The 16,792-nt window shown below is 44.1% G+C and overlaps 1 protein-coding gene across 1 annotated transcript in view; it reads right to left on the reverse strand.

Annotated features, from left to right (window-relative positions):
• The window catches only part of KLB (klotho beta), a 53,762-nt gene that overhangs the window by 17,652 nt on the left and 19,318 nt on the right, over positions 1-16,792 (reverse strand). The window contains 2 exon segments of the mRNA XM_043544516.1: positions 3,955-4,223; positions 8,557-9,067. Coding sequence (XP_043400451.1) covers positions 3,955-4,223; positions 8,557-9,067 — 780 coding nt within the window.

Raw genomic sequence — 16,792 nt, forward strand, 5'->3', positions numbered from 1 at the left:
ATATTTTAAACTTATGGTTTATTCATTTTCTACCCTTGCAATGAAGCCTGAGAATCCTAAGACTTCTGGGTTGTATTCCTAGCTCTATCACTGACTTGTTCTGTGGTTTTTGGGCAAGTCACTTAAGTGGTCCTTAGTTTATACATCTGTAAAACAGATATTGTTATACTTACCTCACAAGGTTGTTAAGGTTGTTATGAAGCTTAATTTACATTTTTGAAGTGCTTTGAGATACCTGGATGAAAGGTACTATATACATACTGTGACAAACTGAACACCGTAGCCCCGCCCCTTCCTGGAGGCCCAGCCCCCTACATTCCCCCTCCCTCGGTGGCTCGCTCTCCCCCACCCTCACTCACTTTCACTGGGCTGGGGCAGGGGCTTGGGGTGCAGGCTCTGGGGTGGGGCTGGGGATGAGGGGTTTGGGGTGCAAGAGGGGGCTCCAGGCTGGGGGGTTGAGCTGAGGGATTTGGAATGTGGGAGGGGGCTGTGGGTTGAGGCAAAGGGTTAGGTGTGGAAGGGGGTGAGGGCTCTGGGCTGGGACGAGGGGTTTGGGGTGCAGGAGAGGGCTCCAGGCTGGGGGGTGGGGCCAAGGGATTAGGAGTGTGGGAGGGGGCTGTGGGGTGGGGCTGGGCTGAGGGGTTCAGGGTGTGGGAGGGGGCTCTGGACTGAGGTAGGGGTGCAGGGGTGTGCAGGCTCTGGGTGGGACCAGGGATGAGGGGTTTGGGATGCAAGGAAGCTCCAGGTTTGGGGGGGCAGAGGCAGGCAGTTGGGGCGCAGGCTTACCTCGCACGGCTCCCAGTCAGTGGGGGGTGTCTAAGGCTGGCAAGCTGCCTGCCTGTCCTGACTCCGTGTCCCATGTGCCCTCGAAGCGGCCAGCAGGTCCAGTGCTAGTAGGTGCGGGGTGGGAACCAGTGCTCGGGGCAGGAGCAGCTTGCGCGGAGCCCCATGGCCTCTCTGCCTAGGAGCCGAACCGGCTGGCCACTTCCAGGGCGCAGCACTTTGCCCGAGGGCTGGTAGGGACTAGCCTGCCTTAGTGCCGCAGCACTGCCGACCACATCTTTAATGGTCCGGTCAGCGGAGCCGCCAGGGTCCCTTTTCGACCAGGCGTTCCGGTCAAAATCCAGACACCAGGTTACCCTAACACTAGGACTGAAGGGCTTAAGAAGCAGTTCTGAACCCAGGTGACTCTGCCCCCTTGCCCCTCCAGAGGCTGCTCCAACTGGAGGAGGAGCTTGAAAGGGAGCCAGACAGCTCAGAAGGGGGCAGCAAGTTGTGCAAATCACATGTGGTGCAGATATTATGACACTGTTGTGTGTGATGCAGATAGTCACCAGAGAAATGCCTATAAATTTAAGGATAAAATTGTTAGATTTAACCTTTTGGGCTAAGGTTAATGGAAATAGTGAAAATAAGTGTACTAAACAAATATACAAAGACTGTTGGGAATTAAGTAGACAAGATGCAACTGGACATCACAAACTCCCACATGCTAGCAGGCTCAAAAAGTGGGTAAAAGACTTGAGTGAAAAGGAAGATCCGGAAGAGATTAAAATCTTTAGTCATGGGAAATCAAACTATAGCTGAACAGTTGTCTCTCCAGTTGTGTATCTGGAATTATATGATAAAACAAAGAAGAGTGGGACTGTCAAATATGATAAATAAAATTTATGAGTTTATACATGGCAAATGGGATCTAGCATTGCCAGATCCATACTGGAGGATCTGAAGATGACAACACAGGTAGAGTGGGAATGGCCTGATTTTGGAATTAAGAGATCTATGAGACTATCCAGTTGTGTTTCCATTTTGACAGCTTAGTTATACTGTTGGTACAGGCCCGGATAAGGGATGTATGCCCTACTACAGCTCCTATCCTATCTGACTCTTTATTGGGTAAAATGGCGATCAGAAAGAGAGCCTCAGAATAGGTATACACAATAGTAGCATGGATCCCAGCACATGTAGGGATACCTGCCAATTAAATGGCTGATAAAGCATTGAAAAATGTCTTACAAAATGAGGAGGATGATATAAAGAACCCTCTAAGAACACAAGACTTCAAGTTTGGCTAAGAAAAAAATTAAGAAGGAATGGCAAGAAATATGGACCAAAGAGAAAAAAGGATGAAGGTTCTATGAAACACGTCCTGAACTTGAGGATCATGTTATACTTTACAGCTATGATAGAAGAAGCGAAGTAACTATATTTAGAGTTCTAACCAGTCACTATGACCTGAATGACTATTTATATCCATTAAACATGCACAAACATGGATTCTATGAAGCATGCAAAGATTAAAAAAACAGTTCAGCATCTGCTATGGCAATGCAGGGTGAGTTATACAGAAAGAAAGATTTCTTTATGAAGAACTGAGATGCCTCAAGGTGAAAGAACATAATCTGAAAGGATTGGTGAGAGTACTGGGGAAGTGGGGTAGCATTAATTAAGCATTACTGTGCTTTTTTAAGGATACCAGGCAGGGTGAGAGGATATATATTTGATTATGTGAAAACACTGGTGGGCAATGGTCATAGCCTCACATTCTGAGGCTACTGCACCATAAAATGACAAGAAAAGAAAGATAGATTGGAGCAGACAAGATAGGAGAACAGACTTAACCTGAAAACTCCTGAACAAGAATGATGCAGAAGTCCTTGCTGCAAGGAAGGGCTAGCAGCTGAGCCCTGCTAGGCTGAAGGTTGATTGATTTATTTATGCTATCTTATGTTAGACTTTGGGAGGAGGCGAATAGTAGGAAGTAGTCCAGGGAGGTGGCCTCAAGGCACTCCAGGGTGCTGGATATTGTTGCCTCTCATAGGACGGTGGACCAAAGCCCAATGGAGTGGAAGGGCCCAGGCTCTCCTACCAACCACCCTTATTGCGGAGGGGGCAAAAGCCTCCCTTCCAGCCCTCCTCTCCAAAGTAAGGAGGGATAGAAACACTGAGAGCCTCGGGGTGAGGAAGAGCCACATGCAGGGGTCCAGAGATGGGCTGAAAACCCTTCCCGTTGTGAGGACATGAAACTCTATATATTTGTCTGGACAGAAGGGGACAAACTAAATCAGTGACCTGGCCAGAGGGCCGAGTCACCACCCATCAAAAGGTGGGTTCACACAGTATTGGAGTAATTGCCAGCTAAGTTCCCTCTAAGCTGCCCGGCTGCGCAGCTGCCTATTAAGTCCTGTGCAGGGGCTCAGGGCTGTGGTGGGGAGAGATGCCTCTCCCCACCGGCCCCAGCACAGACCTGCCACGGTGGGAAGAGGCGCCCCTCCCCGCTGGCCCCAGTGCGGACCTGCCCCAGACTTGCCGTGGCCAGGGGAGAGGAGCCCCTCCCATGGCCTGGCCCAGCCCAGACCCACCCCGCCGAAGCTGCCGCAGCCGGGGAGAGGCGCTTCTCCCTTACCCTAGCTGCTGCAGCGAGAGAGGGCTGGGGGGAGTCCTCTCTCCCCACTGCAGCCCTGGGGAAGCCTGCACCCCAAACCCCTATCCCCACCCCACCCCCAGAGCCACCCCCCTCAACCCTCTGCCCCAGCCCTGAGCCCCCTCCCGCATCCCAAACCCCTTATCCCTGGCCCCACCCCAGAGCCTGCATCCCCCCATACCATAACTCTCTTCCCCAGCCCCGAGCCCCCTCCCGCACACCAAACCCCTCGGCCCTACTCCTACCACATGATTTTTGTTGTTATGTGCAACAATATAAAGGTGATGTGTCACACATCACCTCCATATTGGTGCACATAAAATTAATTCCGCACATGGATGTAAAAAATTGGAGGGAACAGCGGTTGCCGGCGAAGGGCACTGGAAATGGGGAAGAGGAGTGACCTAGCCACTAGGCAATGCCACTGGTAAGCCCAGCCCCATATCACATATACATACGTACAAAGTACTATTGTTATTAACTGTTGTATGCAGCAAAAATAACTGTTGTTTACAGTACATTAAGCTTACCTTAAGAACGGACTCTGTGATACCCCAGGAAAAGTCACAGGGAAATTGACCTTGCAAAGCTGCAGTAGACTCTTTCAGAAAGAAGCCATTTTCTTGAATTATTTCCTTGTAATACAGTGCAGATGACTTTGGAATCCTTTCTTTCTGTTTACTGTTGAAATCTACATAAAATAATCCACGTCTAGTGCTGTAGGCATGTTGCCATTCAAAGCCATCAAGGAGAGACCAGGCTGTGTAACCAAACACATCTATTCTGTCGTATTTAATAGCTGCATAGGAGAAATAAATAAAAATGTGTTATATGTTAAAATATTCATTAATAAATTCAGTATGATTTACAGTATGAGCATGCATTATAACAAAGTAAAGAGAGTGTCATGTATTATGAAACTATCTGTTTCTCATCACTCAGAGCCGCTAACGTCCCAAGTTCCCTGGGCGTGCTTGACCTCGCTCCGCCCCAGGTCCCGCCCCCACTCCACCCCGTCACCCAAACCCGCATCCCAGCCCCACCTCTTCATGCCCCTGCTCCACTTCTGCCCCACCTCTTCCCACCCCATTCAGCCCCCTCCCCTGACCTCTTCCTGCCCCTGCTCCTCCCCATCCCTCCCTAGCGTGTCCTGCACACCGCTGAACAGCTGATCACCGGCAGGCAGGAGGCACTGGGGATAGGGGAGCTGATTGGAGGGGCCTGCCAGAGGGTGAGAGGGTTGTGGTGGGGAGGAGCTGATCTGAAGGGCTCCCAGTGGGTGCTGAGCAGCCACTATTTTTTTCCTTAGGTGATCCAGCCCTGGAGCACCCATGGATTTGGCGCCTAGGTAATCACTCACGAGTGTGATTCTAACAAGTAGCAAAACCATGGCAACATATACATGCTGTTAAATAGCATTTTTTCACTATCAAAGCAATTAGAAAAATATTTTTAAGGAACTAAGGGTATGTCTGCACTAGAAAAGCTACAGCGGCACAACCGTTGTGCTGCAGCTCTGCTGCTGTAGTACAGACACTTAGTACAGCAACAGAGGGGTTTCTTCCATCACTGTCGTAAAATCCATCTCTCTGAGGTGGATATGAGTTGGGCAAGACTGCATTTGGCAAGGCCAGAAAGAAGGCTGTTGCAATAATCAAGATGCGAGATGAGGAGAGCCTGGAGAAGAATTTTAGCTGTGTGGATGGATAGGAAAGGGCATATCACAGAGATGTTGTGAAGGAAGAATCAGTAAAATTTAGATACAAGCTGGATTGAGGACCTAGAGAAATCCAAGTTGAAGAGGATGACCAAGTTACAGGCTTCAGTGACAGACAGGATGGTGTTGCCTACAGTGACTGAGAAAAGAGATAGGAAGGAAGTGTTGTGGGGGGAGGGGGAGAGAGGGCAGATTAAGAGCTCTGCTTTAATCATGTTGAGCTTTAGCTACAGCTAGACATCCACGAGGAGATGTCAGAGACAGGCTGAGATTTTAGTTTTGACAGAAAGAGTCAGGACTGAAGTAGAGGTAGATCTATGAGTTGTCGGCATAAAGATGGTAGTTGAATTTGTGTTCGGATGAGATTACACAGAAATAAGATGTAGAGAGGAAAGAGAACGGGACCAAGAACAGAACCCTGTGGAACCCTGAGATGGTGTGTCCACCCTACAAAAGCTCTGAGTAGCTTAATTTGGGCCAGAAGGGGCCAATTAGTTTTATATGCGGCACCTGGAGGGGAAATAGGGATTGATAAAGCCTAATGGCAGATGAGGCCCCTCTGGGGAAAGAATTTGAGTCTGGAAGTGAAAGCAAGAAGAGGAGACAAATGAAGGTGAGTGAAGCATGGAAAGAATCAACATCAATGGACACATCAAACTTAATTAGTTTTCCCATCACTCCAGCAAAGGGCCATTCAGGAACACCTCATTCCTCTTCTCACATCCTCATCCCACCACCTAGGACTTATTTAATTATTTAACTTCATTTGCCTCTTATTTCTCTTTATTGTTTCTTTATCTTTAGTAAGTACCTGACAATCAACTTATATTGGAAACAGAGCGTTTGTTAAAGGTGATTTACAAACAGATTTAAGTAGAAAAAATATAAAGCATCAATTTTCTAGACATGCTATGCATATAGCACAGCACTGTCTATGCATATGTCTATACTGGGAAAAATCAAAGCTGTAAACTTTACTGGTACAGCTCTGACAGTGGTAGAAGATGTAGAAGAAACAAGACTCAGGCATTTTTATCATGCAGTTGTGGTGTCAGGATTCAGCCAAAGGGACAGCATGTGATATGCCTCTTGCTTCATTGACAGGCTTGCCACATACTACCAAATTCTGCATTCCCCACTGTGTCCTGGTACACTATACATTAGCCAGTTCTCTTGCAATAATGACTTATATACAGCATGTATTTTAGTGATTCAAAACATTTTAATCATCTTAGGGTGAAAAATGAAGGGACACTACAGTACTGAAGAAATAAGGTCAAATTCTAATTTCACTGACTTCAGAGGGTCAAGTTTCCTTGAACCAGCAGGTACAAAGTATTATCCAGCTTCTTGTATTATTCTGCCATTAGCAGCTATCCCATTACATACTGTTGACTTATGTGGGTGCTAATTTTTGGTAAAAGTTATCCAGTCTGATCTACCATAGAATAGTCTTTCATATTATCTCTTGAAACCATATTGTATCAGTAAAATATGTATGTGTTCCAGATGTTATTCATAGATAGGCAAAAGATGAGTGTACCTCACAATGAGCCTGTTAAGGAGGCCATTTTGTATTCTGAAGTCAAGGTTATGCACCTTGTATAAATAGAAACAATTCTACGCTCTCCCCTCACAATTCCTACTGTCTGAACATTACCAAGTACTTCTGAAAAGCAGATCTACAAACTATTCCCATTGCCAGCTCTTCACAGTGAAACCTTTATAAAAGAACAATCTAGTTCTGCTAACTTATCTTACAGTATGTTGACATCCTTCAAAATTTCAGCATAATCACTTTTTTTTATTCTAAAGGTTTACATCCGGACGTAATTTTATTTTTAAATGTCTACAGATATCAAGTTAGTGAACTGACAACTTGCAAATTTATTGTGCACTTATCAGTTACAGAGTGGAAAAGTGCGTGAAGCCTGAAATTTTTTTTCTCCTAAACTTAATAAACAAATGGATTTAAATTAAATTACAAAATAAAATTTGTTTTCAGACTGAGAACTTGGCTGCTATAGTGTCTTTCATTGCACAGGGGTCTGTAGTGTCGCTTGGCACCATATCCAAATAAAATAGTCTCTCTCACAAATCAGTGTCTACATCAGTTTGTTTCTAGAAGGACATAACAAGTACAAGATTATGTACTATGAAATCTGTCGATGGAAGTAATCGTGATGTCAAATTCAGCCATACAAAATTCACTGCAAGATCTAGTAGGACAGGAAAGTGGCTGAGAGGGAAATATGTTTTGTTCAAACAAGTTTCTTTTGTGATTAGTTATTTATTACAAGCAAATTGTGGATTTTTTAAAACAGAGACAACATCTCCAAGTCCAGATCTGCACCTGAACTTTGCTACTGTATCTACATGGCACCTGTAATAGCTTGAACCACAATGTTGGAGTTTAACATTCTCAAACATTATGAAAGTTGGGATCTGGATGCACATTTGAACTTTATGATTTGGGGCCATCTTTAAGTTTAATATAACTGAAAGTTTACCCCAGTATCAAAATGTATCTTTAAAATCATTCTTTCTTTCCCCCGTGGAATAACACAGCATGTCTTGAACTTTAAAGATTCAGCAAGTTAGCTGCCATAAGTGACCGGTAGCACTTCTCCTTCTAAGGGAAGGTAAATTCTTGGGTCTGACTCATTCCATGTTTTTAATGTGGCATGTCACATGCTAAAACAGTAGCCAACACAGAGGAATCTGTCCGCAAAACTCTGTGCTACTGTTGCTTATCACAACCAATAGGTGTCACTAACAGAATGAGGAAAAATAGAAAACTGTGTGTGGGGCAGGGGAAACAAATGTTGAATCTGTAGAGGAATTAAGTATTATTGGAATTATTTACACGTAATACAAAATGCAAGCTTTTAACCTTCAAAAAGTTTTCCACTACTTAGGCCTTATAAAGGGACACTATAAAGATGAAAATTGTATATTTAAAATAATAATAACTTCTGTGTTACACGTTAGAGCTAAAGAATCATTTCCATTTCTGCCATTTATTTACTTTTTGCATTTTTCTAAGTTTGGATAATGAACCTAGACTTGTCAATTTAACTTTTGCTAGTAGGCATTTTTACTGTTTGCTTTTCATGTAGTAACATTTCCAATGGTACAGGGTAACATGTAAAATAAAAATAGACAGTTTGAATTGAAAGAAATGTAACAAACAAGACTTCCTACTCATATTGTTTTGTAAAAACCAAGCATAAATGTTGGGCCTAAGTTCTTTATGGCAGGGATCATCTTTTGTTCTGTGTTCGAGCACAATGGGCCCCAGGACCATGGTTTGGTGCTACTGCAATACAAATAATTACTAACAATAAACTTAGTCAACAGTATCTCCTTTAAAGAAACACTGAATGTTTTAAAAGTACTGGATTTGTATACAAACCTTGTAAAACCTTATTAATGAAGTTCTTCATCATGTAGATGGCTGTGGTGTCTTCTGTTTTCACATGACTGTCAGTAAACCAACCATTCTCTGCAATCAGGATTCTGGGATTGGTGTATTCCAATTTAATCCAATTCAGTACTTCCCTCAAATTGAGTGACAAATTTTGTCCCATTTTAGCTAGTGTGTTTGGGGGTTTAAAATTATTAGGACCAAAGGAAAATGCAAAGAAGTCAGCTGTTCCTTTTATATAGTTTTTCTCAGCCTCAGTAAAGATGGGCAGAAAAGAATATAATTTATTTTTCAGTTCTTCTGGGTAATCCCCATCCCCATGAATGGGCTTGGCAAACCATCCTAGCACTCTCTCCATGGACTGCTGACACTTATTAATGTCCAAAGTATCATCTGATTTGTTAGGTTCAATCCAGTGGGATCCCAAGGTTATTGACAAAAAACCCTTCTGATATGGCCGGAAGCGTGTGTTGTAGTTATGCCAAATTTTTGCATGAGCCTAATGAGAAAAAAACAAACAAACAAAACACACCATTAAATTTTGATTCTCTAAAAGTCATAAGGCATGTATGTAATAATGTGATTCACACTAGTCTCTTGGCAACATTAATGAACAGCATAGGCACAGACAGGTACATTCATTATGCTGTTGAAGTATAGTCACTAATCTCAATAATTACTGATATATTTAAAATCTCAAAATTAAAGTGTCTTTCTCCTTAGCAAAGGTTCCACAAGTTAGGAGTCTCAAAGTAGTTTTCACGAGACAGCATTATCTGATTACTATTCTATCAACCATGCTGTTCTCTGAGGGATACCTGGATACGCTGGGCACACAAATCATTCCTGTTAGCCTGCTCCTCTTGGGATACTCTTCAACGGGTCTACTTCACTTAATTGGGCAACAACTCTGCGTGTAAGTGCTCACTGATAGGGGTAAGTTTTGCACCGTGTATAAACCTTAATAATTAGAGAAGGGCCCAAGTTGCAAAGTTTGGACTCCGATTTCAACCTTCCCAAAGTTTGGAGGATTTTTGATCCAGGAATTTGGTTCATGCCCATCCCTGCTTTAAAGTTTCTGTAATCACAACTTATCTGATAATGCATGAGGCAAAACACAATGCAACTTTTTCCTCATGCATGTTGGCTCTGCAGTACTGACAGCAATATCATATTGGTTTTACCAGTAAAGTAACAAGATATGGCTCAGAAGATACATAGGTAGCACTCACAATGGACCAAATATTGAAGTCATTAGTAAAACTCCTACTGACTTCAATGGCAATCAAATGGCACACTGGGCCAAACCTTAAGTCTATTTTTTGAACGTGATCACATTTGAAAGATGCGTACTATGCAGCACATACCAGGATGATCTTAATATACCATGACAACTCATTCCATGTTCATCATTTAAATAAGATATGAATATAATCAAACTTTGTCTATGATCTATGTATGAAAAACCATATATGAGACCTTAGTATTACCTGAGTGAGAATGGGAATATGAAAAATATTCAGACAAATAGAGTTTTGGATAAATGAGGGTCTTTCCAATGGATTTGACATACATGAAGGCATTTGACCTCTACTCAGATAAAAGAGTTTGCCAGATAATTGAGTTTACTTTGTTTCTCAAGTGTGGATCTTTACTTTGGGCTGAAAAAAACTGCACTGTTTACATGCAGAGAAAATACTGACAGATGTTAAATACTTATAGTTCTGAGTTACACTGGCATAATTAGCAAGCAAAATAATACTGCTTAGAAACAATTTTAAAGTTAAACAATGTCAGACATTTGGCACCTATTTTGTAACAAAAGACACTGCTAGACTCAAAGTGAGTGGTATGAGAGTCAAATACATGCTTGGGTAAGTTAAAGAACACTGGAGAATGACAGTTTGGTGAAAACTTGTATATCAGCTGTTTTATGGTTGTCCAAGGCCACCATCTCTCTATCATAACATTGATACAAGGTCTATCTTTAGAAACACTGATAAAACTTAACATTAATCTTTGAAATGCAGAATCCATGGCTAAATGGGGAAGTCAACAAAATGGTATTCAGAAGGCAAATTTCAAGATACAGTCTAATATAATGTCAGTGTTCTCTTAACATTCCAGTTAGAGAATATCATATCCACAATACATTATTCATCGACATAAAAAAAAACCCACTATCAGAACTGATGCTAGCTGGCGCCCTTGGCAGAGAGGTCAATGTGTAGGTAGGAATATAGACCAAACTACTCTCTTAGGGCTTGTCTACACTTAAAATGCTACAGCAGCACAGCTCCATCGCTGCAGCTATGCCACCGTAGCACTTCAGTGTAGATGCTAACTAAGCCGACGGGAGGGATTCTCCTGTTGGTGTAGGTAATACATCTCCCCAAGTGGCAGTAGCTATGTCAACGAAAAAATGATTCCATTGACCTAGTGCTGTCTACACAGGGACTTAAGTCAGCTTAACAATGTTGCCTCAGGAGTGTGGATTTTTCACAGCTCTAACCAATGTAGTAAAGTGATCTTATTTTCTAGCATAGACCAGGCCTTACTCTCTTCCAGGCGTCCCTCCAGCTCAGGGCTGGACAGTATGGGAAGGCTTGCTTTGCCACTGACTTATTTAGTACTTGTTTTGTGGCAGTTTCCACTGCAGTCAGTCTGACACCTTTTTCAAACACTATCTTCACTCACAGTTATTAATAAAAATAGTTGTTTTTACATCATTTTACAAGAAAATACCTGCAGAAGCTGGCAGTGTATACTCACTATTATGAATCATGGCACTATCCATGAAGTTAAATACATCAGAAAAATTTAAACACATCTCTAGATGTAGAGATGGAGGGAAAGTGAGGGTTAAAAAAATAGCCCACAGCTAAAATGCAGTGATTCATGGTAAAATGCAATCATGGGGAATTCATTATATGCATATGATCTTTCAGAAGGCTGGCTAGAAACAAATTAAATGTGCTACTACTATTCAAAAGCCTTGTCTACCCTGGGGATTTCAGCCATTGGTACCAGTCACCAGTGTGTATTACTGGTGTTAAACCCCTAATATAGATAGGCAAAACCACGGTAAGCCAGGATTTGCACTGATGCAGCTTTACTCCAATTTCAAGCATGGGTAAACTGCATTGGTAGGAACTGCGGCTTAGCCAGTCTACACTATAAGTTTTTACTGGTGCAGCGGGGACAATAGTATCTGTCTACTCAGGGGGCTGTTGTGAGACTTGATTCATTAATGTTTGTAAAGCAAATAAAATCCTCAGATAGATATTATATAAATGCAAAGTAGCATTATGGATGGAACCAATTTATTAATCTTTCAGTGCTATGGATTAAACATCAAATAAATGGTTTCAGAGTAACAGCCGTGTTAGTCTGTATTCGCAAAAAGAAAAGGAGGACTTGTGGCACCTTAGAGACTAACCAATTTATTTGAGCATGAGCTTTCGTGAGCTACAGCTCACTTCATCGGATGAAGTGAGCTGTAGCTCACGAAAGCTCATGCTCAAATAAATTGGTTAGTCTCTAAGGTGCCACAAGTCCTCCTTTTCTTTTTTCATCAAATAAATATCAGTTTTAAAAGTTAGATCATACAAAACATTGGCTATTTTGAGTAAATATTGACTAATCTTTTTTCAGTTAGAGTTTAATACCTAATCTTTCATTTGCCTTTTAGATCAAGGCTAAACATCAAGGCTAAGTACACAATGGAGGTAACATCAATACTGTTCATTTTATTCTAGGCACATGTGACACTAATTTCAGCACATTTTTCTGATATGAATGTATCAAACATACAATGGACCTGAAGTCAAATACAAAATGCTAAATTAGTTAATATAAACCCATTAAGAATGCTTAGACTACACTAGCCTGTTTAATAAAATAAGGAAAGTAATGTTATATGTGTTCATTTTTTAACTATTCAGATCGCTGTCTGATAATCATGTTTTGTAAGTCTTTTACCATGCTGTCTAAGCCCTGATCCTGCACTGAACCTTGTGCAGGGGGCTGCTCCTGCAAACTCACTGTAGGACTGAGGCCTCCATTCATCTATTCCCATATGATTTGTTATTGCCAAATTATTTAAGGAAAATAATCTGACCATCAGCAGAGAAGAAAGCATCACTTCTGATGCTAATTTACATTAGTGCACAAAGGCATGAACACTTTAGAATAAGAATTAGAATGAAAAATACAAGCATGACTATTTTTTTATCTGTTTTAACAAAATTATTCGGTTACTGTGTTTTTGTTTTCTTTTTGAAACCGTGAAGAGGCAGAACAAAGAACCTGATTGGATTTGTTACCCCTTTCTGACACAACAAGCACTAGTCTAAGGCTACTGTCTACACTACAGACCTTACAGCGGCACAGCTCTACCGATGTGGCTGTGCCACTGTAAGGTCTCCTGTGTAGCTGCTCTGTGGTGGCGGGAGAGCTCTCCCGTAGGCAAAATTAAACCACACCCAGTGAACACACCAGCGCTTTTGTCGGTGAAACTTATGTCACTGGGGGAAGGGGGGTGAATTCACACCCGTGACTGACAAAGGTTTAGCAGACAACAGTGCTCGTGTGACAAAGCCTGAGTTTCAGGGCTTGTTGGTAGTTCTAATTGTTAGTAGAAATTGACAATAGAGTCTAGTATTTTCTCAGATGCAATCTTGTTTATTTACAAGGAACGTACAAAGTCCTACTTCTGTAAATGCAGGAGGAACTAAAATCAAAAGGTTAATTGGCTGATAGACCAACATCCCTGACCTAGAACCTCTCTCTACTTTTCTCCCAGAAATACACTGCTGCCAGATGCTGCTTGACTTTCCTTTTTTGGTCTCTGACTCTCTCTCAGGGCTTGGCTACATTTACATTTTATAGTGCTCTAACTTGCTGGCTCAGGGGTGTGAAAAATCACTCCCCTGAGCGCAGCAAGTCAGAGCCGTGCTCTCAGTCCTTGGAGCTAATCCCCTTGTGGAGGTGGATTACCAGGAGCGCTGGGAGAGCTCTCTCCCAGCGCTCGCGCACGACCACACTCGCACTTCAAAGCGCTGCCACAGGAGCACTCCTGCGACAGCGTTTTGAGGTTTTCAGTGTAGCTGTTCCCTCAGTTTCTTGTCTGCACTCCAGCTTGTCTTTTTCACACACACAATCCACACACACCTACTCAGAACAATAGCCAGTGGAATCCTCCACCCCCATGGTGCTAGGTTTTGGGCAGACTTCATTATGCCTTGTTTTAGGTTGGGCCTCTTTAGCAGTCTCGTACAGCTACACTAAATGAGGGGCATGTTCACACTCATCAGTATCAGTGAGGTTTAGCTTAATACATAAACCAGCTCATAACAGTTATAGTATTAGGCCTTGTCTACACTGGCAAGTTTCTGTGCAGTAAAGCAGCTTTCTACGCTGTAACTCCTGAGGTGTACACACTGCCAAGCCACTTAGTGCGCAGAAACTGCACGGTTGCAGTGCTGTAAAAAAAACCACCCTGACGAGAGACATACAGATTTCTGCACCGTGGTGCTAGTAATAGACACCCTGGTTGATTACAGCACTGCAATTGGCCTCCGGGAGGTGTTCCACAATGCCTGTTCTAACCTCTCTGGTCATCGTTTGAACTCTACTGCCCTGCCTTCAGGTGACCAACCATGAGCCCCACCCCTTAAATTCCTTGGGAATTTTGAAAGTCCCCTTCCTGTTTGCTTGATGCGTGCAGTGATCTCAGCACATCTTTCCAGGTGACGATGCCTGCTCCATGCACCAGGCAATCCCCTGCTTGGAGCAATGCCGAGCTGCTGGACCTCATCCACATTCGGGGAGAGGAGGATGTCCAGTCCAGCTGTACTCCAGCCGTAGGAATTATGACAGATGCATGCCAGAAAGGGGCCATGACCAGGACACCTTGCAGTGCAGGGTCAAAGTGAAGGAGCTGCAGAATGCCTACCACAAGGCGCGGAAGGCAAACCACCACTCCAGTGCTGTGCCCATGAACTGCTGGTTTTACAAAGAGCTGGATGCGATACTTGGTGGCGACCCCACCTCCGCTGCGAAGGCCACTGTGGATACTTCGGTGACTCACATGCCAGTCGAGAGTGGACAGAGCCAGGAGGAGGAAATCTTGGACGAGGATATGGAGGGGGAGGGGGACCCAGAGGCAGAGGACGACTCGGCAGTCAGAGATGCATGCAGCCAGGAGCTCTTCTCTACTCCAGAGGAGGCTAGCCAGTCACAGCTGTCGGAGCTTGGCGAAGTGCAAACAGGAGAGGAGGCCCCTGGTAAGTGGCTTTGATTTTGGGAATCACTGAAGTGAGTTGTTGGGTGCAGGTGGGCTGCATAAAGCAGGCTTGTGTCCGCATGATGTAGGTACCATCACATGCCTAGTCTGAGTGGCGGAACAGGGTGTTGATTGACTCCCTCACTTCATGGGAATCTGCTTCAGAGATCTCCATGAAACGCTCATGGAGATACTGGGCAATCCACTGCCACAGGTTCTTTGGCAAAGCTGGTCTGTTTCTTGCCCCATTCAGGGTAACTTTCCTACACCACTCTGCCATCACTGAGGGGAGAGGGAGCAGGGGATCATTGCTGCACACAGGCGAGCCACATAAGGGCCAGGGGGGAAGCTGCAGTCTTGGAGAAGACCCTCCCTTGATTCCCTGCTCACCCTCAGCAGCGAGATATCTTCCATAATGAACACAGCCTGTGGAAAATGTGGGTACAGTAATGATTATAAGGCTCCCCCTACAGTGCTGGCTCTCCCCAAGAGCCATGTGCCCAGTGTACAGTACAGTCCTGGAACACTGATTTCCCCTCCCCTGTGGTCACTCACCATTTTGGGGGTCTTGTGGCTCACGTGTGCTTGCCTGGGGTCAGCCAGTTAGTGAGAGGTATGTGAATAGTGGCTGTGTTTTAAATCACTGAATCAATGGGGTGTTGCAAACAATACTGCTTCTGTAAAATGTTGCATTTTGGCTTCACATATATGATCGTGGGAGCTCAGCCTCTCTCTTTGTTGTCGCCAGCTGAATGGTATGCAGAATTAGAAAGCGGCCACGAAGAACTAAAGAGGACTTTCTACATTATGTCATGATGCACTCTGCGGCCAAAAAACAAGAATTGAAGGAGTGGTGGGACAGCGAGAAAAGGGACCAAAAGGAGAATGCGTTATGCCAGAATGAAGCCACAGAGCGGCTTTTAAAGGTTATGGAGAGCCAAGTGGACACGCTCCAGGCGCTACTAGCACTGCAAACCAAGCAGCTCCGCGCCCGCCCACCCCTACAAAACTCTTTCCCATGCGCCCCACAGACACCGCCAACACACTCTTATCAACCTCCTGGCTCCAGTCTGTACCTGCTGCATTCCACTCCTGCCCCATCACAGTCCAGCCCTGCAGACTCCCAGTACCCACTGCACTCAACACCTGTCCCTCTGCAGTTTAGCCCTGATGAAGTACAGTACCCGCTGCACTGTACTCCAAAGGACAAGGTTGCTTATGATACCTAGACATACACAAATCTTTAACCATCCTGGGACCCCACCTCCTCCTGGGACCCTCCCTTCCCTCATCCCCCTCAGTTCCAATGTGCTTTTTTGTTTGTCTCTCCCCTCCAGTTATTGTTTTTTAATAAAATAATTGTTTTGGTTTGAAAGCAATCTTTATTCCATTAACTGAAAGCAAACAGAGCCCTGCAGAGCAACAGGTCATTTTCTTAAACTTTCATAGTGCATCGTCTGCACCAATCACAATCACCTCCTAGCATTACAAGCACTGCACTCCCGAGCATAGCAACAAATATTAGTGGATTTCAGCTTCACATTGCTGCCTCAAGATATCCCTGATCCTTATGGCCCTGCGCTGCACCCCTCTAATAGCCTGGTCTCTGGCTGTTCAAATTCAGCCTCCAGGCGCTGAGCCTCAGCGGTCCAGCCCTGAGTGAAGCTTTCACCCTTCCCTTCACAAATATTATGGAGCATACAGCAAGCGGCCATAAGCATAGGAATATTGTCATCGGCCAGGTCCAGCCTCCCATATAGGCAGCGCCAGCGGGCCTTTAAATGGCCAAAAGCACACTCAACAGTCATTCTGCACTTGCTCAGCCTGTTGTTCAACCGCTCCTTGCTGCTGTCAAGGTGCCCTGTGTAGGGCTTCATTATCCACAACATTAAGGCGTAAGCGGGGTCTCCCAGGATCACAATGGGCATTTCGACTTCC

This window comes from Chelonia mydas, chromosome 4 (genome assembly GCF_015237465.2).
Source record: "Chelonia mydas isolate rCheMyd1 chromosome 4, rCheMyd1.pri.v2, whole genome shotgun sequence".
Lineage (NCBI taxonomy): Eukaryota > Metazoa > Chordata > Testudines > Cheloniidae > Chelonia > Chelonia mydas.